The sequence below is a fragment of the Perca flavescens genome, chromosome 19 (genome assembly GCF_004354835.1).
Source record: "Perca flavescens isolate YP-PL-M2 chromosome 19, PFLA_1.0, whole genome shotgun sequence".
Taxonomy (NCBI): Eukaryota; Metazoa; Chordata; class Actinopteri; order Perciformes; family Percidae; genus Perca; species Perca flavescens.
In genome coordinates, this window is record NC_041349.1 from 22,437,279 (window position 1) to 22,463,893 (window position 26,615).

The 26,615-nt window shown below is 40.0% G+C and overlaps 1 protein-coding gene across 7 annotated transcripts in view; it reads right to left on the minus strand.

Moving 5' to 3' along the window:
* The window catches only part of LOC114545742 (sodium/potassium/calcium exchanger 2), a 59,372-nt gene that overhangs the window by 13,688 nt on the left and 19,069 nt on the right, over nt 1–26,615 (minus strand). For 6 of the 7 annotated variants that reach the window (XM_028564228.1, XM_028564225.1, XM_028564223.1 and 3 more), the window contains 4 exons: nt 14,294–14,332; nt 13,227–13,335; nt 2,054–2,152; nt 292–374 (listed from right to left, as the gene is read on the minus strand). In XM_028564228.1, coding sequence (XP_028420029.1) covers nt 292–374; nt 2,054–2,152; nt 13,227–13,335; nt 14,294–14,332 — 330 coding nt within the window. The remainder of the gene's footprint in view (nt 1–291; nt 375–2,053; nt 2,153–13,226; nt 13,336–14,293; nt 14,333–26,615) is intronic. The other variant, XM_028564230.1, reaches the window with a different exon arrangement.

Genomic DNA, 26,615 nt, shown 5'->3' on the forward strand with positions numbered 1-26,615 from the left:
AACTCAGTGGGAGGAGGCGGGTCTTTGGCAGGTCTGGCTGAAGATGGAGGAACTCGCCCGAGTGCATGCTGGGAATTTATCAGCAGTAGTGACCTGTGCCATAGTTAATGCAACCTTTGCATCAATCACACTCAAGGTGGAACAGAGACACAGATGAGAGGCATAAAGTATCCACAAACGTCTGGATAGGGGAGTTTTTGTTTTGTTTTTTTTGGGTGGGGAGCTTGGTAAGACACACTGCAGTTTTTTCCTCTGCTGTTGTTTGTATTCATATGTACTGTGATTACTTACAGTCTCCCCCTCTTGACCTGCTGTTCCATTCATGGGTGGTGTCACTTCCACTTCCACGCTGGAGCTGTTCGGAAGGTTCTTATCTGTGGGAAGTTTAAAGGATGAAAATTAAAGCGAGACGCATTGAGAGAAACTAAAGCTGGCATTGCCTCATATGGGCATGAGTGTTAGCTGTTGTGACGTAGAGAGAGGTGGGAGACAGCACCTGTTAAATAGTTAACCCCGTTACAGTCATTCCCTGGCTGCAATGATGGTGCAGAGCCTTGGAAACGCTGACCAATCAGAGCAGACTGGTCTTTTTCGGGAGGGGGGCTTGAAGAGACGGGCTCTAAAATGGAGTGTTTCAGACAGATGGCGAATACAGGTATATTCAGACAGACAGTATGTGAAAAATGATGTGTTCTTTGAACATGTAAACATGTTCTAGTAGAAACCCAAAAAAGAGGATTATATGGGACCTTTAATATAGAATGTAATGATCAAAAAGTCATGTTCATTCAAGCATCTTTTGTTGTATGAACAAATGTCTGCATGTCTGAAGCTGTTACTATCATCCGTCTGCCTCATCATATCCTGGTGGCTGATATGACTGTTTTGTTTGAGGCCCGGCTTACTTAACAGCCCTTATTAAAATACAAAGAGCCAAAAGCCATGTAATCAGATGATTAAACTATAATTGCCGTGGAAATTGCTTTAATCCAAGTGGGGTTGGGACACAATTAAAAAGATTCTCAGATAGATAATGTGACTTGAAGCCACTGTCGTCCAACACATGACATCAGTCCCTAGCTTTGATAGTGATATTACAGATAAAGATGGAATATGAATCTAATCACATGCACCATACACTAAACTACACTGACGGTAAATCTTCTTTTACTACAGACACCAATTTGAGGTATGTGAGGCCTGAAAAGTAAAGTATGCTGTGATGACTACCAGTCATTTATGTTGATTAAGATGGTAATATGTTAATGTCGTGCTGTTAGCATAATTTTGCCTTGTTGATAAACATCTATGCCACGCTTTGATTCTCCCACTCTGACTACATTGTGGCCATGGAAGTGCTTCCTCTGGCCTTCTGTTTATCCTTTGGTCCAATGCTCTTTGAAGTGAAAAACACAAATAACACCTGGCAGTAACTGTGATTGATTTAAATACTGCTTGAAGACAACATTTGCAATCAATTTGGCAGCTCTTGATAATGTCATGCTTGTTTAACGTCGGATGGGATGCTCATTAACTATTTCAGTGGGCAATCCTGATTAATAATATAAGGAATATTAAGCCAAAGAATGCCTATTCGTGATGTTTTAGCAACAGCAAAGTGATCTTTGTGAATAATCAGATACTATTTAATTAAAAGGAATAGTTTGACATTTTGGGAAATACGCTTATTCCCTTTCTTGTCGAGAGCTAGATGAGAAGATTGATTGATTCATTTGTACAGTATATTTGAAGCTACAGCTGGTTAGCTTAGCATAGAGACTGGCATCTGTACAACAAGAACATATTGTTTTCCGCTTCTGTTTTAACATGGATTAAACAAATAATGTATAACATGTTAATTAATGACTTTTAAAAAGGTGTTGGTAGGCAAATTGGGTTACCTCTGGACAGAGCCAGGCTAGCCGTTTCCAGTCCTTATGCTAGGCTAAGCTAACTGGCTGATGGTAGAGGCTTCATATTTAGCGTACAAACAAGAGAGTGTACTTTCTTCACTATTCCCTCAGCATCTAAGCAATATGACAGAGCTTTTTACCTGAACGGCTTGCTACCCCATTGGCCTTCTCACTGTCCTCCACTTGGCATTTCTTTTTAGCGATCTTGTGAAGGATGGATGCCTTCTCTCGAAATTTACCTGCAACAGAATCGCCACAATGGTTAAACGTAGAACACAGAGCTGCATACTGCTGCATCTTCAAAGCCTCTCGGTCTCATCCCAGTCAGAGCTCCTTCGTTGTCACCTTTGACCCCAGATGGGTCACATATCAAAAGCACAGTGCATACAGAGCGGTGACTTTACACAAAATTGCTGTTTAAACAACATTAAGAGTCAATATGACATGGCATATCATATACTGATGATCCTGCAATGTCCTGGTCCTTGGTGGAGGCAAAGCCAGCAGGGAAAAAATCTCATGTGAAGATATCTGCCTTCTGAAGGTCAGATTCACTCCTGTTCATCTCAGTTCTCGTTTCAGATCAAAAACTCAAGAGATGTCAGCGGCTAGCTGGGAACTAAAAGCAACCAAAGGTTTAGCTGGGGACAGCATCACAGCATATCAGAGTTCAAGATGTTGTATTCAAATATTTAAACAGGAAGGACCTGATTTAGCGATACAGCGTTTCTTGTATTGGAGTGCCTCCGTATTTTAAGTACAGTAGCTGTATGCAAAGCCTCAGACAAAGACAAATAATGTGGCGTGCAAGAGAAATCTGCTAGTTAGAGAATTTAATCAATACTTAAAAATCACTGGTGGTGATAAATACATTGTTGCTGATAACATATATTGATTCAATAACACTGGAAAGATGATGCTGTGACGCCGTAGACTGAATTGAAACCAGTCATCAACTGAACAACATAACCTTGGGGCTTGTGTAAACTGGGTTACCTCTTGTCATTACAATTAATGGCTCTCAAAGGCAGTTCTGCCCATGTTGCAATGACAAGCGATGACTGGAACTCCCACAATGACACACGCACCAACAACAATACAGCACTCAGACGAGAAGAAATATTACACCAAATGCACAAAATTCATGTGGTGTAGGTCTTTATGTTCCCATGTAATACAAACTAGATGTTAATATTTGACGGCGATGTAAGACATTGTCTCATCTAGCACGCTCTTTTGGTGTAAAACCTCTTAACCTCTGTGTAGTCATGTATCCATATTTAATTTCACTGACTTCCTGTGCGTGTCAGTTTTTGCATGCATGTCCTACATACACCCAATCAGCCCACTGTGAAAGATTTTTCTTTTTCATTTTACGAGGGCATGGCTGATTTGTCAGTGCTTGACACAGTGACACGTCGATACGTACTCCACCCAACCATGTCAACACTGTCTGTGACCTTCAAGCAAAATCATTAACCACCTTGAGTCACCGCCGGCCTTCCTCCCGTCTCCTCTATCTCACTCTACATTTCTCCATCGCTCCTGTTTTCCTCGCTCATCTGTCTTTTTCAAATCCCATCTTTCTCTCACTTTGTCTTTTTTGTCGTTTGGCGACGCACAGCCCCTCCCCTCTCATCTCTCTCTTTCAGACACACACATGCTACAAAGCAACACAAAGACATACGCATACACATATTCTGTACATTTTCACAAGATGGTATCACACATTCCACTGCCTTCACATCACTCACCTTAGGCGATCATGTCAGTGGGTTGTGTATGGCAGTGAGAGTGCATTTGTGTGCGTTTGTTTAATACAAATGTGGGTGTGATCATTGTCTCTACTTGAGAATACAAGCAGCAGGGTTGGGCTTTTTGGGGAGTTTCAAAGGAAATTCTTGGATGTGGAAGAAAACTGCTCTGGCATGACGTTTCAGTGCTAGTTCTGAAAATATGTGTAAAAAGATCTATGAGGCAGAGAGCAGTTACTACAGAAAGAGGGAAGTTGAGATGGTTTAAAGTTTTTTAGGCTGGCCGACAAACTGCGTAACAGATGACAGAGTTGTAATGCCTTCTTTTTTTTTTAGACCAATCATTATACAGAAAAAATAATTGCCATCAAACCTACATAATATCTAAATGCAGATACTGCACTCTGCTTAGATAATCTACACAGAGTGTGAGGGTGGGGGAGGGGGTGCAGTACCAATAAAATGTGTTTTCTCAGATTATGTTTTGCGAAATAAGCTTCATTTATTAAATTAAATCAATTTTGTTTAATATTAATTATACCAGTTTCTCTGTTCGTCTACTATTTATATTTATATGGAAATCATCTTAAGAATTAATTTACAATGAATACATTAAGGTACTGTATGTGATTTAAAAAGGTAGTTTAATTGCATTGAATTTTCCAATTGCATGAATTCCACTACAATCACATGCTGAGATCTGCTAAAAGAGTTAGCTTTAGCAGGACTTCACCACCATGCTTGGATCTAGCTACACTCATTAAGTTATGCGGATTAACTAAGAGTAACTAACTGAATTACCAAGATGTCAATTCATTGAAATGGATTTCAGTTACAGACAACAGCTAGGACACAAATCAAGTAAATGTAGTTATAGATTTAGCTAAGGCTAGCCGTTTCTATCTCACACGCTACCTTTCACTTGATACAGCTTTCTAGTTGCTGCAAATTAGCTCGAAGGGCAAACAAAAAGGAAATATGACAGTTCCAATTTCCAGAATGATGAAGCAATTGCAGATACTTTAAGAATAACCAAGTCCAACCCTTCCATAGCTGTCGTTACACAGCCGCTCATTTTCCCTGTCAGCTCTGCTTCTTACGCAACCCCTGGGTGGATGAGTCACTCCAGTTTGCCAAATTCAGCAACGTAAGTCTTACATGGATGCACCCGCTGCTGGTGCAAGTGGAAGCTCCGAGTGAGCGCTGAGCCATGGATGATGTATTTCTCAGCAATGCAGATGGGTAACAGGGCCAAAGAAAAGAAAATAGAAAACCTTGTGTTTTTAGATGATGGTATGCTGTATATTTGTGTGTGTGGTTTTTACCTGCCTGCATGTCTTAAACTCTGACCAAGAATCCAAAGAAGAAGCAATGGTTCACTCACAGATTCAAACATTAGCAACATATGACTCTTTGAAATATCTTGTTCATGAATAGAATAAAAATCCATAGAAGCACTACACACAGTAACAAACAATATGTATGTACATATTCTCTGGACAGAAATGAAAGAAATAAGACAAAAATAAAAATGAGAATAAAACGTAAATTACAAAATGGCATGGCTACCATGATTTGCACTTAGTCAGTGAAATCTCAGAGGTTGAAAACCAAAATTGTGCAAACTGTATGTCGCAAGCAAACAAAAAAATGGGGTTGGAGATGCTGTTCGATGGTTAAGGTGTAGAAAAACCAAGAGGGATGACAGAAGCGGACTCAAAGAATCAAGTGAAAACTTTCAGGCTTACCTTCCTCAGTCATTGAGTGATAATATTTTAGTTTCCCATAAGTCCCAAGCTCTACAACATCACAGCAAAAGACAAGGGTAAGGCAACGAACACAGAGAAAAAGGAAAAGAGTGAACATGACAGAACAAGACAGGCCCTCTGGTTCTACATCACATACTCTACGAACACTCACACGGGCACAAGGAGTGACATACAATAAGACAAAGTCTCTCAGAATCATCACTGCATAAGTGCAAAACAAGGTGGCACGGGTTGAATTAGAAATAAAATACATTACAGTATTACAGTAACTCAGTCTGATAAACAGCCTGCCAATGGCACAGGTTAGTTAGCTATCAGAGAAGACTTGCGAGAAAAAGGGAGGGGGAAGGGGCTGTCAATATACTAGCAAAAACAATAAGAGGTTCATACAATGATACAGTATATTAAAAAACAAACAGAACAGGGAAGTCAGAAGAGATTTTACTGGGTCAACATGCAACAAAAAGATGAGTCCTCCTCTCCTCTGCACGCAAGCTTATTCAAAGGCTTGATGATTCAGCGTTTTATTTCCACAATGAAACCAGAACAATTCATTTGATTCCCTTCGTGCTACAGTAAATAGGCGGTCAGCACATCTGCATGATGAATTAGCTGGGAATTCAAACCTGCAGCAACAGCTGAACATGAAGCAGCAGAACAGAAGACACCGGACCACAAGGCTCTACCCCACCCCCCACTGCACACCATCTTTCCAAGTTCGCAGCTGGTTCGCCTTTTTTTAACAATAAAAGCTAACGGCATGAGGATGAAGCTTTTAGTTAAGTAATCAAATATTCTTCCTTAACTCTGCTGGTTACTTAATGTTTTATTTTGAATGTTGACTCATGAACTCATCCCTGTAATTTATATGTGCCAACTCTCATTAACTTCTTTAAAGCCATTCTTGGTAACTTCCTCTCAACCATCAAGATAAATCATGATGATTAGAGTACCAAGAGGCTGTTCTGAACTTACTACAAAACTGTATTTTTGCCCCCCCCACACACACACACACACACACACACACACACACACACACACACACACACACACAATAATACAAACTTAATTTGGGGAAGTGCCTTCATATCTAACACCATATTCAAAACATTTTAAATAGTCTCTCAAGTTCTTCACACTTTAAAAATAACTTACAAGTAAAAGTCCTGCATTGAAAATGTTATTTAAGTAAAAAGTATGTCAGTATCATCAGGAAAATTTACTTTAAGTAGTAAAAAGTACTAAATGCAGACAAATCCTCACATTTTAGAAACCGGAAAGGATCAAAACAGAAGTGTTTAAATGTCTAATCATTTCAGCTGGACTTATAGGCCTACATATTGTTGGGTAGTTTAAGTTATAATAAAACATTGTATTTTATAAACTACATGTGTTTTGTGTTCAAAAATCTTAATTTGTAAAGTAACTAGTAACTAAAGCTGTCAGGTTAATTTAGTGAAGTAAAAATTACAATATTCCCTCTGAAATGTTGTGGAGTAGAAGGAGAAAGTGGCAAGGAAAGAAAAGACTCAAGAAAAGTACAAGTACTTCAAATTTATACTTAACTTAACCCACATGCACTCACATTATTTTCCAACTCTGCCCAAAAGTGGGGGACCATTCCACTCATATGTGGGAGGATTATGGTTTGAATCTCATGTCAAATGTGAGACTTGGAAGCCCTGAAAACAGTCTAATGAGATGAAAACACATCCTTTTGCATCTCCCATCTGCTGCACTCCAAAACAAGTGCCTCAATCCCATATGATTAGGCGATTTGAGTTGGAAGTGCACCATCGCTGGGAGGCCGGCCTCTAACTGAGGCTGCTCGGAGGGTAATTAACCCACGACGCAATCACTGGCCGCACACTTGTCTGTTTGAGGCAAAGAGAGGGAGGGAGGCTTGTTGTTGTTTACCAGGGGCCCTCTTGTCCTTGCGGCGTGACCTCTAAACCTCTAGTGAGCTATGCTAGAAGTGTGTGTGTGTGTGTGTGTGTGTGTGTGTGTGTGTGTGTGTGTGTGTGTGTGTGTGTGTGTGTGTGTGTGTGTGTGTGTGTGTGTGTGTGTTCATGTGTGTGTGTCCGCTCTGTCTGCTGGGGGTTGGGGTGTCAGGGAAATTCACAGTCCGTGCTGAAGCAAAAAGGCTTTTAACATTGATTCTTTTACCCACCCGACACAGGGTGAGCTCAGAGGGTGCAGGAGGGGAGGGAGGGGAGGCATGTGTGTTTGTGTATGAGAGTGTGTTGGGAGATGATGGTTGATAGGGGCCGCTTGGCTGATCACAGTTACACAACATACTTTAGGTATGGTTATATACCTAAAGTATATATAATATATATATATATATATATATATATATATATATATATATATATATATATATATATATATATATATATATACATATAGTATATATAAGGAATAGTTTATATATCACTCATTTGTTTTCTTGTCAAGAGTTAGATGAGAAGATCGATCCCTTTCTTGATTTCATGTCGAAGTTTTCCTTTCAAAAATAAGGACTCTATATAAGGACTATATTATACCAAATATTTTGTAAGCCTATGTTGTAATTTGTCCTCAAGAATATGCTACAAAGCAAATTCAAATAGTAATGCTAAACATATGAAAAACAAATAGGCGTGCTTTAACAATATATGAAAATATATTTCATGAATGCCTTATTACATTGCAAATTCAGTGAATTATATATTACATTTTTGTAAAACACATGAAGATTCAAACATATGCCTACGTGATCTTGATGCTAGGGTTAAATGTAATATCTGCATAAATGGAAAATATATACGGGAAGGGTGGGAGGTCGGCGACATTGAGTGTGTTATAGAACCATGTAATCAATGGGGCCCTGGGGGGCAGCAGTATGGGGCAAACTGGAAATGTTGGCTGGACGAATGGATTTAACTCTCACACTAAATGGCTTATTAAATAATGGAAAGTTATAGCATAGAAAAAAAAAACTAATGACACAGAGAGCCACATCCTCATTTGTCTCACCAGTTTACCCAACAAGTATTCTGCCTGCCAGCATTAGTGAATAATGGATTACCCAGATGACCTTGTCCTCTCTATGTTCAGCCTGTGAAGGACTTTCTGCTCAATAAAAATTGCCTAACATCAACAAAGATGTCTAAGGCCACATTGGCAGTATGAGCAATCATTCCAGTCTATCTCAGTAAGATAATGATCTGCAGGAAAGCATCTGATGAGATCGCTGTTCTGTAATAGCACTGTACTGCACTGCATCACCACAGAGCAGGGATACTATGTAAACACGGGGAGATTGTCACATATTTGAAATATTAACAAGGCTGATTATTCATTCTATCTTAGTTCTGGTAGATTGTTAAAAATTTATGCATTTCATACATTTACCACTAGTGTATGGTCTGTGGTCATATGCAAGCACCAATCTTCTTCCATCCCGAGGTCGACCTCAGCTATGGATATGCTGGATTCACCACCAGAGTTCACATCTCCGGGTGATAAATCTTATTGAGGGGCTTAAGCCAAAAGGCATGCACGTAGCCTGAATTCTGAGTGCTGTTTTGGGAGGTTTGTTTCGACTGAGGGCTCAGACAGTAGAGTGAGAGCCACTCAGCCCTTCTCCCTCCCCATCTCTCCTTGTAGTTCAATATTTGATGCCACTCCTAAGTGATATTGTTTGTAGCTCCACACTGATGGAAAAAGATGTGGGCACTTGTGCTGGGAACTAACTGTACCAGACTATTACAATGTTCTCTCCATTGAAAACCATGCAGGACTAAAGGTCTATTATTAAACTGAAGGACATTTGTGATAACGAGAACATGAAAGCTGTTGTTCCTGGACAAAATGTGGATGCTAAATAATCTGCTGTATCTCTCAAGGAGCATGTAAATACTTACATCGATAACAGTTTGGTGGGAACAGCTAATTGTAAATGAGTGAAAAAATGTCCTAGCTCACTGCAATTAATTGCTCCGTCTGGCTCTTATTGACTCTGAATCCTGACGAAGGGCATGTGAGGTGGACTGAGAAAACAGCTGACAACTTTTCTACATCTGCCCAATACACAAATCTGTGAACTAAGCACAACGTTGTCAAGTTGAGAACTCTAGGACGTGAAAGTCCATCTTTGTCCTACACCACTGGCATGTTTAGCTAAATGTCTGCAGGGTATAAAAGGCCTTCACAAAACAGGAGTTGGAGAACAACATGGACAGGAAAAAACAAAATCACTCCATTTGGACCTCTGCCTGTCTCACGGAAAGCTAGAACTAAAAGGAGTTCCTAAGAGGAGAGAGAGGATAAGGGACAATGGGGAAAACAATGCAAAAATGGTCACAGAGGGTTTCCAGAGAAAATACATCCACAGAAGAGAATGAAATATTTGAAGCAGAGTCTGCAGGGATGGACAGTACATAACTGACATACAGCACAGCGGCGCTGGGGAAATGTGTACATAGGGGACACGTCGGGCAAGAGAGTTGCTTCCAGGCTGTTGGAATGAGAACAAACATATTTTTTTGGGAAGGGGATACAGAAATTAGAGTAGTAACTCACCAGAGTCAGCAAATTCTGAGGGGACAGTAAAAGAAAGAGAAATAGGAAGACAGAAACAGAGAAAAGATAAATCCAGGTGATAGCTCACATTAAATCATTGATAGGTATTATTCCAAGTCAATAGTCCATTATATAATGCTAGTAAAAAAAATGATTTGAGGTTCAAATAATTAGATAGTTTGGGAAATATGTTTTTTTTGCTTTCTTGCTGAGAAATAGATGAAAAGATGGATACCACTCTCTAAATATAGGGTTGGGGCCAGGGAACCCTTAGCTTAGCACAAAAACTGGAAAACAGTTAGGAAACAGCTAGCTTGGTTCTTTCCAAAGGTAAGAAAATCCACTACTAAAGCTTACTAGTTAACACGTTATATTTTGTTTTTATGCTAAGCTAAGCTAACCACCACCCAGCTCTAGCATCATATTTAATTGACGGACATGAGAGTAGTATCAATCTTCTTATCTAACCCTCAAGAAGTAAGCGAATAAGCGTATTTCCTGAAATGTCTATTTCTTTAAGGGAGACACACATGCATGCCCACACACATACTCAAAGACACCCATAAACATTAACCAAGTATTTAGTATTATGTTGCCTTAACCAGAATCTGGCCGTGTTTGCAGAAATTGAACCTCCTTAAATGTATCACTGCCAGCTGTGAGGTGAAAAGACAATGTACTGTAGTAGGATAATGTTATTATTTAAATTTGCTTGGATGAAGGGAGTAATAAAGGAGCGAAGAGTGTTTAGGCCAGGTAAAACACTATAAAACAAAACACACACCCCCCCCACACACACACACACACACACACACACACACACACACACACACACACACACACACACACACACACACACACACACACACACACACACACACACACACAGTACCAAGTACCCCACTCTCAAAGTCTAACAAGTGACACGTAACCAGTTCCCAGCAATGGCAAAACCACCTCAGACTTCCCTTCGGCTCGGAAGCGGAGATGACTTTATTTTAAGAAATGTCTATAAAAAATGTATGGATGGAGTCCTGCCAGCTCCCCCTTGGCCCGCTGAGCTACACTTAAAGCCTAGGAGCACGCAAGGACAAGCAGCACAGCCTCTGTCTTTGATGCATGCACCTGCAGTCTCTCTCCACACTGCTAGCTCACCAACAAAATGCTTCTTTGCACTAATGAGATCAGTAAATGTGCATAGAACATAGTCACTTATCTCTGAATGGGGCCGACCTGTATTGGGGCCTAACAGTAATGAATCAATGACATTTTTTAAAAGGAAGGAGGCATGTGATGGGTGCATTCTAAAATGTACTCAAGACCAATGCTGTCGTTACACGTTAGCAGTTGTGTGAAATCTTCCAACTTGCTACATGGAAATTTCAAAATAATAAGCCAAAAGTGTTGCTTTTGTTCTCTCTGGTAATAATTCAATCCTTGTGTCATGTCACACTGTGGTTGTTACCTCAGTGCATTAATTTACAGTCCGTCATTTGCCAAAAGACTCATCAGTCAAATCAAGTATAACATCTTCACATTTCTGCTGCATTCATACTGAAGCAGAGTTTCACTGCTGATCATTTTCAATCCATTATTAGGAAACAACATATTCATTAAAACATAGTAAAATAATTTTGACATTACTTTTTAAAATGCTCGAAAGTGATTTAGACCCAAACACAAACCAAAACTTTTGCACGTACATTCGTACAACCCAGTCTATTAATCTTCATGCTGTTAAACAAGAAGTCAATATTTCAGTCCACTATCATCAGTGCATGGAAGATGATGCACCTTAAAAGTCCATAGACAAATGTCTCTACAAGGAGTGGCAGGGTGGAGTATGTATAACAGTCTCTTGTACATATACGACTGGCCATACAGACTTCCATTGGCCATACAGACTTCCATTCCCTCAGCAGACTGCGATTTACATTTTAATCACTGAGATTTAAGATCAATACACTCAGGAAGCATGGAAATCAGTGTACAACAACAAGTTGATGCAAGATACTGGGCACTTTAAGGCCCGACTCGATGGAGCTTATTAATCTCTCCTGAGCTGACTCATTCTAGGGTTGGCCTTCGAGGAATGTAAAGTCATTTTCGGACAAAGCTGAAATGCCTCCTCACTACAGAGCAGACATCTGCTAATGAGATCACATCCATCCAGAGGGAAAATATTTAGTCTGATCATTGTTTTATGCTTATCAATTTTTTTCTTTCTGCAGACACTGATGCTTTTAATGAGACAACATACACTCTAAATGCATTTCTATGAAAACTAAAAAGGGAAAAGGGGAATACAAACCACATCATACAGCAAACAGGAATTGACATTAAACATTAATATTCATTTTTTTCACATGAGATACTGCTTCCAATTAAAAGAGACTTTTCACTGAGGCCACTCAAATGACAAATTCTTCAAACCGCTGTTGCCTGTTTGCTCCCCGTTAATGGGAATTTTTCTTTCCCTTCGTCTTTTCGTGGTGGGTTGAGAATGGGATGACACCACACCGCCTCCGGCGTATTAACATATTCATCCCCTGCGCAGAGCACTGACACTGCCGTTTTACATTTCCTTTAGCTAGACTAATAGGCCTTGATCTTGGATTAAAGGAAAATGATCTTCCACCTCAGCTGTGCTCTGACACAGCACCAAGCTCGCCTAGTCTATTTCTTTTTTTGAAAGGGGATCAATTCAGTCCAGGCATATACTGTAGGGGCTAGAAGTACATTCTAAATGGTAATGATGGGGAAGCTGGATTTGAAAGGGTACATAACATGGGGTACTTGTGTATGGATGAAAGCCAATACTTTTTATTTGGACTGTGGACTGAATTAAAAACCTCGCCAAACCACATGGATGCATATTGTTGCGGTTATTTGTAGCCAAGAATGTGAGCACAAGTATGAACATATATATATTATATGAACATCTTTTATGTGCTCATATATTAACATCTTGTATGTCCTCATAACATTAAGGTCTTACATTTTTGGTTTCTGTACTGGCACATCTGAAAACAGGATTTAGGTCATTTTGAGAGAAAAAGACAAGAATGATGACAAGTACAAGACAAGATCAACCTGAAAGTAGACAACTACAGACAGTAAAAAAAACATCTGTGCTTTATATCCTGCACGTTAGAGACTTACAGATGGAAAACCCATCATTGAAGAGTTGTGTTTTCTATGTGCATTTTGTCTGATCAGTTTACCTTCACTTAAAGGGTCCAGCGTGTGAATCATCAGCTGGAAAATGCTGTTCCTCATCAAGCTGTTGTGCAGGGAGGCGGAACTACCACCCCTCTGAAGCCGGGGCCTGGCCTGCGAGAGAAGAAAAAAGCTGTCAATCAAATATATTTCTGTCTGTGATGGGGCCTTTTCTACCTTGGCCACATTTCCTACTAGCATAAAAATATAACTTTGGTCCAGCTACTAGTTCTTAATTCTGTCATAAAGTACATATGCTAATATTAACACCAGTCTATCAATTGTAAGCACTTTCCTGGAGCCATTTCTAATCCAAGCTGTTTGGAAAATGATTCCCTAATCCTCTTTTGCATAAAACCCCTAAGCGGAACCTGCAAACCAGTAAAACTATAATAAAGTGCCTCAGCTTCTTAATAATATGAGCCCTGTGGGTTGAGATGGGCATTCACAGGTTATAATATGAGCTCTTTCTCCCAAAACAACCCTCGCCAAGGTCACTCCAGCAGTTAAAGCTGAACTTGGGAACTGTGGGAAATTAGGCACCGTTGCATGCGGCAGCTGTTTGGAATGTGTCCGCCCACCGTCTGCCCACAGATGGCGTGTAAGAACAGGAGGTGTCAGGTGCTAATTCACAGGCCTATATGAGTGCGAGCACAAGGCAAGGGAGACACGTAGGCTGGCAGGGCTTGTATAAGATGTGGCTTCTCGATGTGACCCTGAAGATTCTCCTTCGGCGACTCCGTTAGATTTGCTTCCTTTGCAACCCAGATGACAACATAACACTCTGGTGTGCTTTTTTGAAGTATCAAAGCATTAAAAGACTCTTAGATTGTTTGAAACACATGCTCATTCCTCAGTCTTTTGCATTCTGCGTACAAAATTTAACCGCTGAAAAGAGGCTTCAGAAAAACAGACGGAGCTACTCTCCGCACACGGGGAGGCTGAAGATAACAGTGTACATGTCTTGTTCACAGTATGGTGGGAGAAACACAAGTTACGTTACTACATCTACACAGAAACAGGGACAAACACAGAAGCAGACCGGGAAGAGAGTCAATCAGTCAGGACCTACCGACAGCTTGCCGTCATCTTCCGGCGCCCCAGGACTTTCCTTCTCATCCAACACAGAGAGAAGAGGAAGAGGGGGAGAAAGAGAAAACAGGACATAGATGTGAAGCATGCCGCACACAACCACATAGACAAGACGACAAAGCGATAGAGAGACATCACGGCACAGTTAAAGTGATGGTGATGACTGACAGTGGTGACTTGAGGGACAGATTCCTCCCCACTGCTGTCCCTGCTCACTGTGTCAGGCGCAAGCTGAGCATGATTAGTTTGTCTACCTGAATTTCCTCAAAATTAATTTGAAAATAGCATTTAAATTTCTCTTGTGGGAGTTAAGGCAACAACTGCATCTTGGTACTCACTGTAAAAGTAGAGTTAAGTAATGGTGTAGGGGCAAGAAAGTTACCCCTCTATCTATTTTATGGTAAATATGAAGCTACAGCCAGCAGCCGCTTAGTTTAGCACAAAGACTGGAAACTATAGGAAACGACCCTTTGTTGTGAAATGTTTGTTTAAAGCACTTGAATACGGTAAGCAATTCATGTTGTTTAGTTTAAAACAGTCTAAAGGAAATGTTAAATTATAGTGTGGTTAAAACTCACCATTTACATTATTTACAGTACTTGATTTACAGCTAATATGTGAATAGGTACACAACCTTATTTGTTTAACAGTAATTCAGTTTTACTACAAACTTCACAGAAGGTGCTTTTATTTTGAAGTAGCATACACAGAAGTTTTTTTGTTGTTTTTTTTTTTTTACACGGAAGTTGTCTGTTTTGTACTCTTGCTAGCTTGTGTGATGAGATGAAAGTGAGACGCTAGATGCACACATGTCTGTCATGCTTAAAGCTTTAGTGCGTAACTTTTTTATATTAATGAACGTCCGCTACATTCAAGCCATTGCCAAATGAACGGATACAAAGATAATTAAGGCTATCGGCGCCACACAACTCTCTCTGGATTTCTAAGTATGTTCAGAAACTGGTGTTGTCCGGCGACTTTCACGCAGAGAAAATCGAGTGAAGATAATTACCACTTTTGAAGAGTCTGTCATGTTTTTTTAATCCTCCGTGTCCTCCTTGGCTACTAGCAACTGTGTGGAGGAGGGGTGGGGGCGGAAGGCTAGTGTCATGTGGATGCACCGACAGTTTTGTTGTCATTACTTAGAATTCCTTATGGGGGAGACAGAAACTACACACTATATCTCTAAGTTTGTTCATTTCCTTGTTTGTAAAACTGCAGCATATTGAACAGTAAAATGTTCACCGTAAAAGACAAGCGTTCTTGGTTGTCATTCGAAGGCACTCCAATACACCCGGGCCTTGTTCAAAGGCCCCAAAATCCACCTACACGCACCTCTAAAGCTCACTAATCAACATGTTTTAATAGAAAAACCTATTCCATTAAGTAAACAAAGCCTAGTCTTGACCCGAGTGCTCTAAAACTTTGTCCTGCAGGTTCAGTGCTGCCAGCTTTAATGTGATAACTTTGCCTCTGAGAGTGGGCATGTGGCAGATCGTACCAAAGTGACTCCAGTCTTTTAACAATCACTCAATTCTCTGCCAACATTCTCAGTGGGCCTATTTGGCATGTGGAGCACTGTAAAATCTATTTTTTGAAACAAAAGCCTTTCATCAACTGCCTGTCTGAACTGCGCTCACTTCATCTCCAAAAATGTGTGTGTTGTGTGTGTGTGTGTGTGTGTGTGTGTGTGTGTGTGTGTGTGTGTGTATTAAGGAATCTGTTTCTAGGAACAACACAAAGCTTTTGTTTTGTTTTTGTTCAGATCTTTGCCTATCAAGGCTTTGTTTCACAGCCTACACAGTTTTCAGACAAAAATGTTGAAACGTGGAGGCATTGGTGTGTGTTGATAAAATGCAGAACATTATCCAGTTTGATCTTTTAAGTGTTTAAAAATTCAGAGCAAACTGTATACACATAAAAGTTTTAAGACAGGGCCTTTATGCATGCCAACGCAGTGATTCATTTGCATGCTAAATGATGCTGCATTGAATTTCAAATCTCTTGATAAGCAAGAAGAAGTGTGGTGTCAACTTCAGTCCATGAGGTGAAAGTTTAGACAGATGTTAGCATTCGTCCCAACAAAATTCTGGATTTAAAAAAAAAAAATTCAATTGTTTATCTTTTGTTGATTATAGCAACATTATAAACCTACTAAATTAAATAAAACTGAGATAACTTTTGATGGGAGCTGGTTTCATTTAGAGAAAAATCCACCATTACAGTCCTTGTGAATGTCAGTACCCACTGTTTCTTTCCAAAAAAAATTAAAAAATGAACAGAAGATGAGCTAATCCTAAGATTTTCCACAGAGCTATTCAACTATAACCTCATCCTCCCCCCCAATTTCATATCTTTAGGGTAATTCCCTCCACACTTGAGATGTAATTTTTCTATTTAACTCCCTATCACCATCCTCAAAGGCAAAGTCAGAAGGGTTAGGAGAGAACAGGTGAATGTGCCAGATAGAGTTTACGCCGTAGGTCGCTCATTAAACCAGCGTTAAATATTATGACTAATAATCACATAGGGAGATTAGTATGTTCTCTGGAGTTTGTGTGTTCTCTAATACCGGCAGCTCTGGCTTCCAGTTCTTATGTAATGTCACATCAGGATCATTTTTGGAAGCGGATCAGCTGAGGGAGATAAATGTCCCTCTGCAGCCGCATGCATGTAACGCCATGTTACGGAGATTTATCGATGGAGAGTGTGACATCATGCAAAAATACTTCCGCTTTCACCGCTCAAATTGCCCACAGCTTAAAAGGGGGGGGGCTTTCGGAGGAATCTAAGCACATTGGTGTCCTGACTTTCAAACATCAGTGGTAGATTATAGGTCTGCACAAAAGGGGTTTATTTCTGGATGAATTTGATTTGCATTTCCTTTATGCTTCGACATCCAAGCCAAATTACGCAGGAGAGGAATAGCTTTTTCCCCACGCTTTCTATACTGGCTGAACGCATGATCCATGTGGAAATCAACACAAACTTTAGAATAAAAGAATGCCTAGAAAATTTGGGAAATGCGCTTATTCACTTTTTTGTTGAGAGTTACATGAAGAAATTGATAACACTCTCACGTCTGTATGCTAAATATTAAGCTACTTCAACTATTATAACAAACAGGCCCTTTACAATGTATTTTAATTTTTGTAACAAGGTAATGCAAAGAAGAATAATGTGCACAAGCCATGAATTAAGCCAGACAGGCGTGTTGAGACAAAAGTTACATTTAGAGTAAATATGTACATTTCTTGGATCATAAATTCTTACGTATTAAAATGTGTATATGCTATAAATAAAGCACGTGTGAGCGTGTGTATGTAATGATATGTGAAAACCAGACTGCCTGACTTGTTAAGCAAACTTGCAAAGTGAAATCTTGCACGGCTTCAGGCATTTGCCTGCACGTGCTTACAGTAGGCCGCCTGTCTGTCAGAACATGACAGAACACCCTTCGAGATTTGCCCATCTAGATTTATCGTGTTAGAGCTAAACTGTTGAGCAGCACGACTGAGCATCTCCCCTCCCCCCCCCTCCCCCCTCTCTCCCCCTCTTTCCCGTTTTGCCTGGAGACGATAATGATGATCTTCAAGGAAAGGAGGGAAAAGATGCACAACAAGTCAAGAAGCCATCCACTTGCTAATTAGTAACCCCTTCATTTTTCTAACAAGCAGAACTAATTACAGAAGCTGCCACGACTCTGATTTCCCACAAGGCAATGCTCACCAGGACTAAGCCAAAATTGCTTCCTCTTACTCCCCCCTCCCATGAACCAATCAGACTCAGGCTTTTGGGAGACAAATAGGAGAACAAAAACTGCAGTGTCATTATTGCAAGTAAATGTAATCCCCAAAAGCTGGGACTGATCAGGAACAAGTCATTTTTGTAATTTCAATTTCAAATAAATACTCCATGTGCTTGTAGTGTATTGTAAAGTCTGTTTTTTTGTGTTACACAATCTTTAATAATAAGGTCCCAAAAGTGATTAATTCACTTATTTGCCAGATTAAATTTAGATGCATAGTGCAATGTAATGTTTCAGCTAAGTAAATACAAGAAGTAGAATAATGACCTCCTGCAAACCTGATCAAATCTATTGTTCCTGTCAGATCAGATGCAGTCAACAATAAAAGGCTGAACAGGTTTTTTTTTTTTTTTGTTGAGATTCTAGCAAACAAAGAACTTAAGTTTCTTCCAGGAGTCTGCATTTATATTCTGTAGTGTGCCCACTGGGCTCCTGCAGCAGCACTCTCTGCCCCAGATTTTAATTTAGCTGGCCTCTCCTGTTTATCTGCATGACCTGAGAGTTTTTGATGAAGTTATCTTTTGTTTGGGCTTCAGCTATATCAGTACTGGCTTGTCAGCTCCTGATGCTGACAGACATTTTATACAGAGAAGTGGTTCCCAACAGGGGCATCCAGACCTAACTCAATCGTTGACAGTGGTCGAAATCTAGTTGTCCTGAGGCAACTGGGCAGTCCTTTTTTCCAGGTACTGGTTATAGGGATGATTTGTCTACACTGTAGCATCCAAAGTACTTTCCAGTTTTCTCAGTATTGCTGTACCACTCTTGATTATTCTGCCTTCCACTGATGATGTATTCCTATGTACATCAATGAATAATGAGAGTTTGATTTTCTCCTCTGCCTCTGTTAGTGTCCCTCTAGCGAGCATGATTTCCCAGTATGTATGCACTATGCGCAGATGACGTTATGGATAACATCACATTTTATAACATGCTCTGAAAATCCAGCTACAGTATATACACACACAGACAGAGTCAGCGATACTAGTGGCAGTAGCTCGATGGGACAACAAAAACGGAGCCACCAGAAGCTGATAGGTCGAGGCATCTGTGCTCCAGTTGCCCACCAATGTAAACTAAAACCAAGATACAGTATTATTCTGTATTTAGTTCGCCTGGACTCTGAGATCATTGTCAATGTTATTAGTGAACAGGAACTCACCCATAACATGATAAGGAGCTCAAGGTAATAGCTAAGTAAACATGCTTGCTCTGCAACCTGGGCTAATTTTGACACCTCCCAAACATAATATGCAATGCCTCCTAATACGCATACTGTAGGTGCTGTGGGACAGGATCTTTGAACAGCTGGTTTCTCTGTCAATACAAATGAAACCAGGAAGCTTCTGCTTTTAATGGACAGAATGGTCTGGATTTGCATCCAATTTAGACTGAAGTTGTGTTCTGTGTTGTGACAGTTTTTTTTTTTTAAGTCCAAAGATCCAGCTAATTGATCAGTTGGTCTTATTTTAAAGGTATAATGCTGGTCAACAAATCCCAGTAAAAGAAGACAACATCATTCAATACTTCATTCCCTATGTAAATCTTTGAGAATAGTTTACATAGTTTCACTTTTTAAAGGAGCTCAGATATTTCCTAAAACAGCTGGGCACTGTAGTTTTTTCCAGACTTTACTCAAACAAGAGTAAAGCATTTGTTGGGGACTATTTTCAGCTGTGGATTAATATACATTTGGTGCTCCAGTGACATTTTACGAAAGCAAGACAGTGTTTGACGGATTTAGATTGAGCAAATGACATTTATTTTGTTTAGGAATAAAATTATATTAGCAATACAATGATCTATGATTATTATTATTATCTATTAGTGTTCATTACAATTGAACCTTGCAGTGACCCCCAGTATTCTGTTTCTAGTATGACAGCTGTAAGAAGTGAGATGGGAGTTCTCAGAAGTTCCAAAATCATCCAAATGCAGGCAGCAAAAATAGTTGATAGTATTGTAGTTTAGCAAATATATTTTAGCCAAAAATGGAGTTATACAGCACACAGAAATAAGAATTAGGCTTTATAATATGACTCATTTTTTGGTCTTTTCGTTAAGAAAAATATAGAATATCATCAGATTTATTTTTTAATTTATTTTTGCAATTAAATCCAACCTGAATATTAATTAGCAAACCTCCCATCATAAACAGATTCTGTTTTGTAGTTGTGTCCCATGTAGGCTGCAACTATAACTTTATGGAAAATCATTCATATAATCCTGACCACTGACTTCCATTGTTGTTTTGTTGTATTGTCAGCGGGTTAGCACTCACAGACCCTAATCTTAGAGAGGAGGTGGACATAATGTATGGAGAGGAAACTTTGGATCAGCCAGTCACATTTACAGATGGGGTAATATGCTGATAGAGCCTTTCAGGTCACCTTGGTGGGCTTAAATCGGGGTGGGGTTAAGGGTCAGCCTCAAGCATCCCCAGAAGCTGCATGTGGCTGTCCACTGCTCCTAATGCTTAGGATGGGTTAAATGCAGGGATTGAATTTTACTACATTGTACTGTACGATTGCATGTGACGAATAATAATGTTTCTTCTTTTTTTCTTAGACAAGAAAAGAGGAGGAGAGGCTTTCAGCAGATTCGCTGAGCCCCAGAGTATTTTCTAATTAGCTCATTAGAGACCGTCTGATTGCAATCACTTCCATTTTAAGAGTTTACTCTCTTAAAATTTGGTTTAAAATCCTCTGTGGTTATCTGGTAATGTCAGGTCTGTCTGCAACTATGAGAGCTATACACCAGCACTCGTCCTGGATTTCACAAATTACGGGTATTACATGAGCCACAACTTTCAGAGCTCATGTAATGTTTGGCTGGTGCAGCATAGTCCTCGGCCACCTGCACGGTTTCCGTCTCACTGGGTTGTGTGTGTCATTTTATACAACAACGAGATAGGGATCTTGGTGTCCTTCACATGATGCTTTTACAGTGCAGTTACATTAGCTAATTCCACCCTGCTTTCAAAAATAGCCCTTGATCGATAAGGCTTTCAGTTTCTTGCAAGCCTCAACATTTCACCTTCAGGCTCTCCCTTGGAAAAAAAAGGGGAAAAAATAATCTCTCATTCAAGTTTTCTAGAATTTCTTTGTATTACGGTCTGCCATACCAAACCAATACGTATGCCTTGAGCTTCATGACTTGAGCTACTGACTTTAAATAGACAGGGCTAATATATGTGTAGAAATCACATCATCATTCATTCCAAAGATTATTGCCAAATAAAATGTATACTTAGAGCCTTAAAACCACATCAGCTCATATCACATCTGGTGATCTGAATACGGTCTTTTTTCAGGAGCTAAAATTACTCTATAGTCCAAACAATGGACAGATCAAATAGAAATGGCTTCCAATGAAGACAAGAGCAAGAGCTTTTCAGACTGTCTAGGTCACATGAAAATACACTCTCATTAAGCATTAAAGACTAACAGCTTAATCATCCAAGCCTATTGAGATCCCCCTTCTCTGCCTGGAACATAAAATGTGGCGTCTTTGAATGATCTGGCAGTTTATGTCTATGCCAGTTTCCCAGTGCTAGATTAAGGTAGCCTCGTTGATCAACTATCTGTGTGGCCTATTTCAGGAAACCACCCTTTACTTGCGGGATAACTTGGGATTTGTCCCTTCAACCCTTCTCTCTTGTTTTTAGAGTTCCTTTTAGTGAAAAAAAAAAAAACACTCTGAGGAGCAGTAGTTGGAACCGTCAACTATGTAGTGGCATGACTCATACATGTCACCAAACACTGAACACAAAGGAAGTCTGACAACAAGGGTGTGATAGGGTTGGCTTTTTACAACAGATCGCATTAAGCTTGCTGCTGCATCAACGACTCTGACTTATTTTCTTCAGCTATTCACAAGGTATTATGGGTAGCTGTTAATGCCAAGAGCGATGGTGAAAATTGACACCACAACAATTCATATACAGTAAACACACAAACAGAAGGGGATATATGGGAGGCGAGGTTGAAAGAAAAAAAAGGAAAGCAATACAGCATTGCAGCCATTAATATTTAAACGTGCTGAAGACCAGTGAAGTAGAGATGGTGCTGTCCATGGTACTGCACTGAGTCACGGGGAAAATAGCAGCTTGATTGCATATGTGGTGTCATTAAGTAAGAACTAAATTGATGTGCACATTATATACTAACATAAAGATGAAATTAAGATTTGTGCAAATGAACTTGGAAGCCATTGATATCAGGGGGCAAGTACACATTTCTTTTTGTTGTGTAAACATCTTTGAAGGGGACTGACTCACAGTGGCTCTACTTTGCATGTATAATGATCTTTTTAGGGCAAAAATAATAAGTGTCATTGTTCTGTTTTGCTTTTAAAGCAGACTACAATGTGCTTTTTGTTATAAACACAGACAATGCAATAAGTGACAGGGTGACCTTCTAACCATTCATGACACTGAGGAGGCAGTGAAGAGCCACTGTCCACTCTGATAAGAATGGAGGGGGAAGCCAAAATAGTACAATAACCAATCATGGACGACATTAAAAGCAGCCATCAGCACCTGTGATGCAAATGAGAACTCTGCATGCAAGATTATTACCATTAAATCCATTTAAATTTAATTTGGACAAAAGCAGGGCGCCGGCGAGGGACAATGACACTGCCAAGAGAGCTCGCAGAATAATTTTAGGAAACAGGAGAGAGACAGTGAAAGAAGCAACTCTGGCTCAATCCACCCTAGTTTCCTAACACTAGACAATGTGTTTTGATTGGCCCTTTACTTTATTCTAATTGATACTTTTATCTCTACTAAATGGGCTAACTGCCCAACAATACGGTAAAACAGGAAAACTCATTACTGGCTCTACAGTAGCGCTCTCCCCTACCTCCCCTCCCCCCTACTTAGACAAGGAGCCACAGCTGGAACGGATGATAAAACTTGGACTCCTCATCGTCATGGTGAGATCAAAGTCGCAGGCTTTCTATTTTTTAATTATTGGACTTTGGCTCTGTTGTCGCTGACTGAGCTCCATCGCCAAAACAATTCTGTTTCTTCCTGGCAGTAATAGTACTGTATGTGCAGAGGTTTGTGCAGACCAATGTGCACGTATACAACCTTAAAACACCAATGACTGCATAAACAAAGACAGCTCAGCTTCTTTACAGTTACACTTTGCATTAAACCATCAATGAAACCATCTTTCCTCTACTTTCTGACATTAATTAAACTATGCTTCAGTATTTACTGTAGAGTGCTTCTATTTGGTTGTTTCTACCTAGCCCTCAGTCACTAACCTTGGGCCTGCACGAAATACACACAAGCATTATCGACTTCTACCTATTTTTCATTCAGTTTTAACCAAGGTCCGTTCTACAACTTTCCTTTTAAAAAGATACAAACATGAATACTCGCTTTCACAGAAACACACAAGGACAAGGGCATGTACCGTACAAATGATACAGCAAAAAGAAAGTAGTATAGTAGCGCACAATCTGGACATGCCTACAATACAAAGTGAGGGTTAGTTATGAGATATTTTACAAACCATACTTTTACTTCAAACAAAAAATGTGCCTATTTTAACAGCATTTCCTCGAAATTAGCTATACAACGGCTTTTATTACAGCACAGCCCAAAGAGGCAATCTGAAACAGATGCAGTTTATAATTTGGTAGGAGTTCAGCAGTGCACATCTGGATTTTGTTGAAAATTAGGTGGATATCCGTATTAATGGGAGATAATCCCATGAACACGTCACACAAGACTAAAATAAATGGCTAGTGACAGAGTTCATGTAGTGCAGTGCTGGTATTTTAGTGTATGAGATGAAAATTCACTCTGATAAAGATTACATTTTTTTTTTTTTTTTTTTTTTTTAAATAGCACAACGTGCAGCATGCAACACCAGGTTTCATGTGTTAATATACAGAAGGTGTACAGCATCAGCACTGGTGCCCGGATGTCTAAATTCACAGGGAGGAAACACAAACCTTGTACAGAACCCACTTTGTAAGTGATCTTTGAAGCGCATCCTGATGGAAGATCTCGCCTCTGTGCCGCTATTTATAGCTTGGTAATACATCAGAGGTCGCACCTACCACCTCAACAGAACCAACATCTGCCTCGATACATACTGGCTAATCCAACACTGACGTTAGCAGGCATCCAATATTATGGTTGGATGCAAAATCTTGCAATGTCTTACAATTACTTGTAAAATCATTTAATTTGCTCATTCTTATACGGATGTCACACTCATCACATATGGAATAACGTATTTAACTAGTATAATCAAATTTAGCTTGGAAGATGCTACTCACTGTTCAACAACCAGTTCAGTGGTTTATGATGTGTTGTCGGATGTGTCCGTGCTAAAATGTCAAACTCAGACTTTTGGTGTGACACGATGATAGTAACAAGTAGAAGGGGGCATGTTACTCCTCTGTCTTTCATAAAACCATAGTGCACAAAGTGCTAGCTAATCTGATCTGTCTGAGCCAGCTCAAAGGCAGCCAGTCAGTCCATCAGGCAAACAATGAGAGAGGCCACAAGATAACAAGATAAGCAGGGGCCGGCCTGGTGAGCTGGTCTTGAGGAGGGGGCGGTGCATATGATGAAAGACCCTCCTAATGCCATGTACAGCCAGAGCAGGCCTGCACTGCTGCTCTTAATAAATCGGACGTTATGCCATTTCAGGCCTAAACTGAGCTCTTTAGAAAGGGAAAAAATCTATTATGATGGCTGTAAAAAGAAAAAGTGTTACAGATTGGAATAGAAAAATGCTACTTTTCTTTATTCACTGTGGAGTGTTGTTAAGATGCCAGCATTGATTGGCTTGGCTTTCTGGACATTTGTTTTTTTTGCACACAGAAAGAAAAAGAGTTGGACAAATGATTGTCTCAGTGGGGAACCTGAAGCATGCAAAGCCAACTGTAGCACGCACGCATCTGTTGTTTTACCAGTGACAAATGGCTGAAGCAGAGACAACCTAGAGCTAGTGACATTCACACTCCTCCATGTTGCACTGCCATGATCTTCCGAGCTTGTGAGCCTCTAGTTCTATTGTGACCTTCAGCTGTCTGTGTAGTAAGGATTTACTGAGTGTGTGGGTGTCAGATGTGGTCAGATAGGGCGGAAAAGGCATCATTCGTTGGTGACCTCCTTCGGCCCTTCTGCACATACTAGTGGTCAGTAATCAATCCTTTGGGCATGGGCCCAAGTCAACTCTGTCCCGTTAAGTCACTGACAACACCATCATACTAAGAAGCTTAACTGTAAGAGAACATGCAACAATTAAGAGCAGCAATACAGTAAAATGACACCGTCTTTGACCCAACAACCCTTGTAGCTCGAGACGGTCCTCCCCCGGAAAAAAACGCTCCCATACTGTAAAGTTGTTTGTTGAAGCAGCAATTATGACTTCTATTTACGTTTATAGTGGCTGTGCCCTCTAATGGCCTCCCTTAATTATTAGGGGAGCAAAGCAGGAAAATGCGCCAAAATCTGTGCAAGGTGGGAGGTTGTGGTGGTGACAGGTCAAACAAACACAGGACTTTTCACCCAGGAGACCGGGATTCGATTCCTGTTTGAAAATAAAACTAAATGGCTAATGATTTAACCCAAACCACAATCTTTTTCTAAACTTAACTGAAGAGTTTAGGTGCCTACGCTTAACCAAGTAAGTTTTGTGCCTAAACCTAACCAAACTGCAACCATTTCACAACGTTAACCGCGGCCGTTACATTCTGTAGTTTAGGACAGAAAACAGAAAACACTCCTGCTGTGGGTCGTATTTCCTGCAACCTCTAGGGGCGCTAATTTATGATTAGAGAGTAGGAATAAACAACCTATAGTGTTGTATGGACAAAAGGTTGTTGTGTAACTCACAAGGCCAAGATGTGTGACACTGTAGTCATCCTTTGACACTAATGCAGAGGGAGGACTGACATGACAGAAGTGTCAGAATAACAATAGCATGCAATATTGCAGTCAAACAACAAACAGCCTCAAAATAACGTCAAAACTGAATATTTACCTGAAAAGGTAGTCTTTGTTACACGGCAATGTTTTGTAGGCCTGTCCTCTGGAGTCAATACAAAATCAGTACTTTCAAACAATGATAATTTCTCTAAATTAGTATTTGGCTGTGTTATCTCAGGATATTAGGATGTTATCTCTAGATTTGAAGGTCCCATATTATGCCCATTTTCAGGTTTATACTTGTATTTTTGTTTCTACTGGAACAGGTTTGTAAGCTTTAATGTTCAAAAGACAATATGTCTGAATATACCTGTATTCACCCTCCATTTAAGCGCCTGTCTGCTCTAACAAGAAAAACAATCATGTGTCAAACCCCCAAAATTCTGATTACAAACAAAAATAGATGAGAGAAAATACAACCAGTCCGCAGGGTCGCATCTCATAGGACTCAGAGTGGCAGAGGTGGCAACCTAACTCGCTGGGCTAAGGCAGAGTGCCCTTGTTGTGAGATTAACCAGCAGCTAAGCACTCATT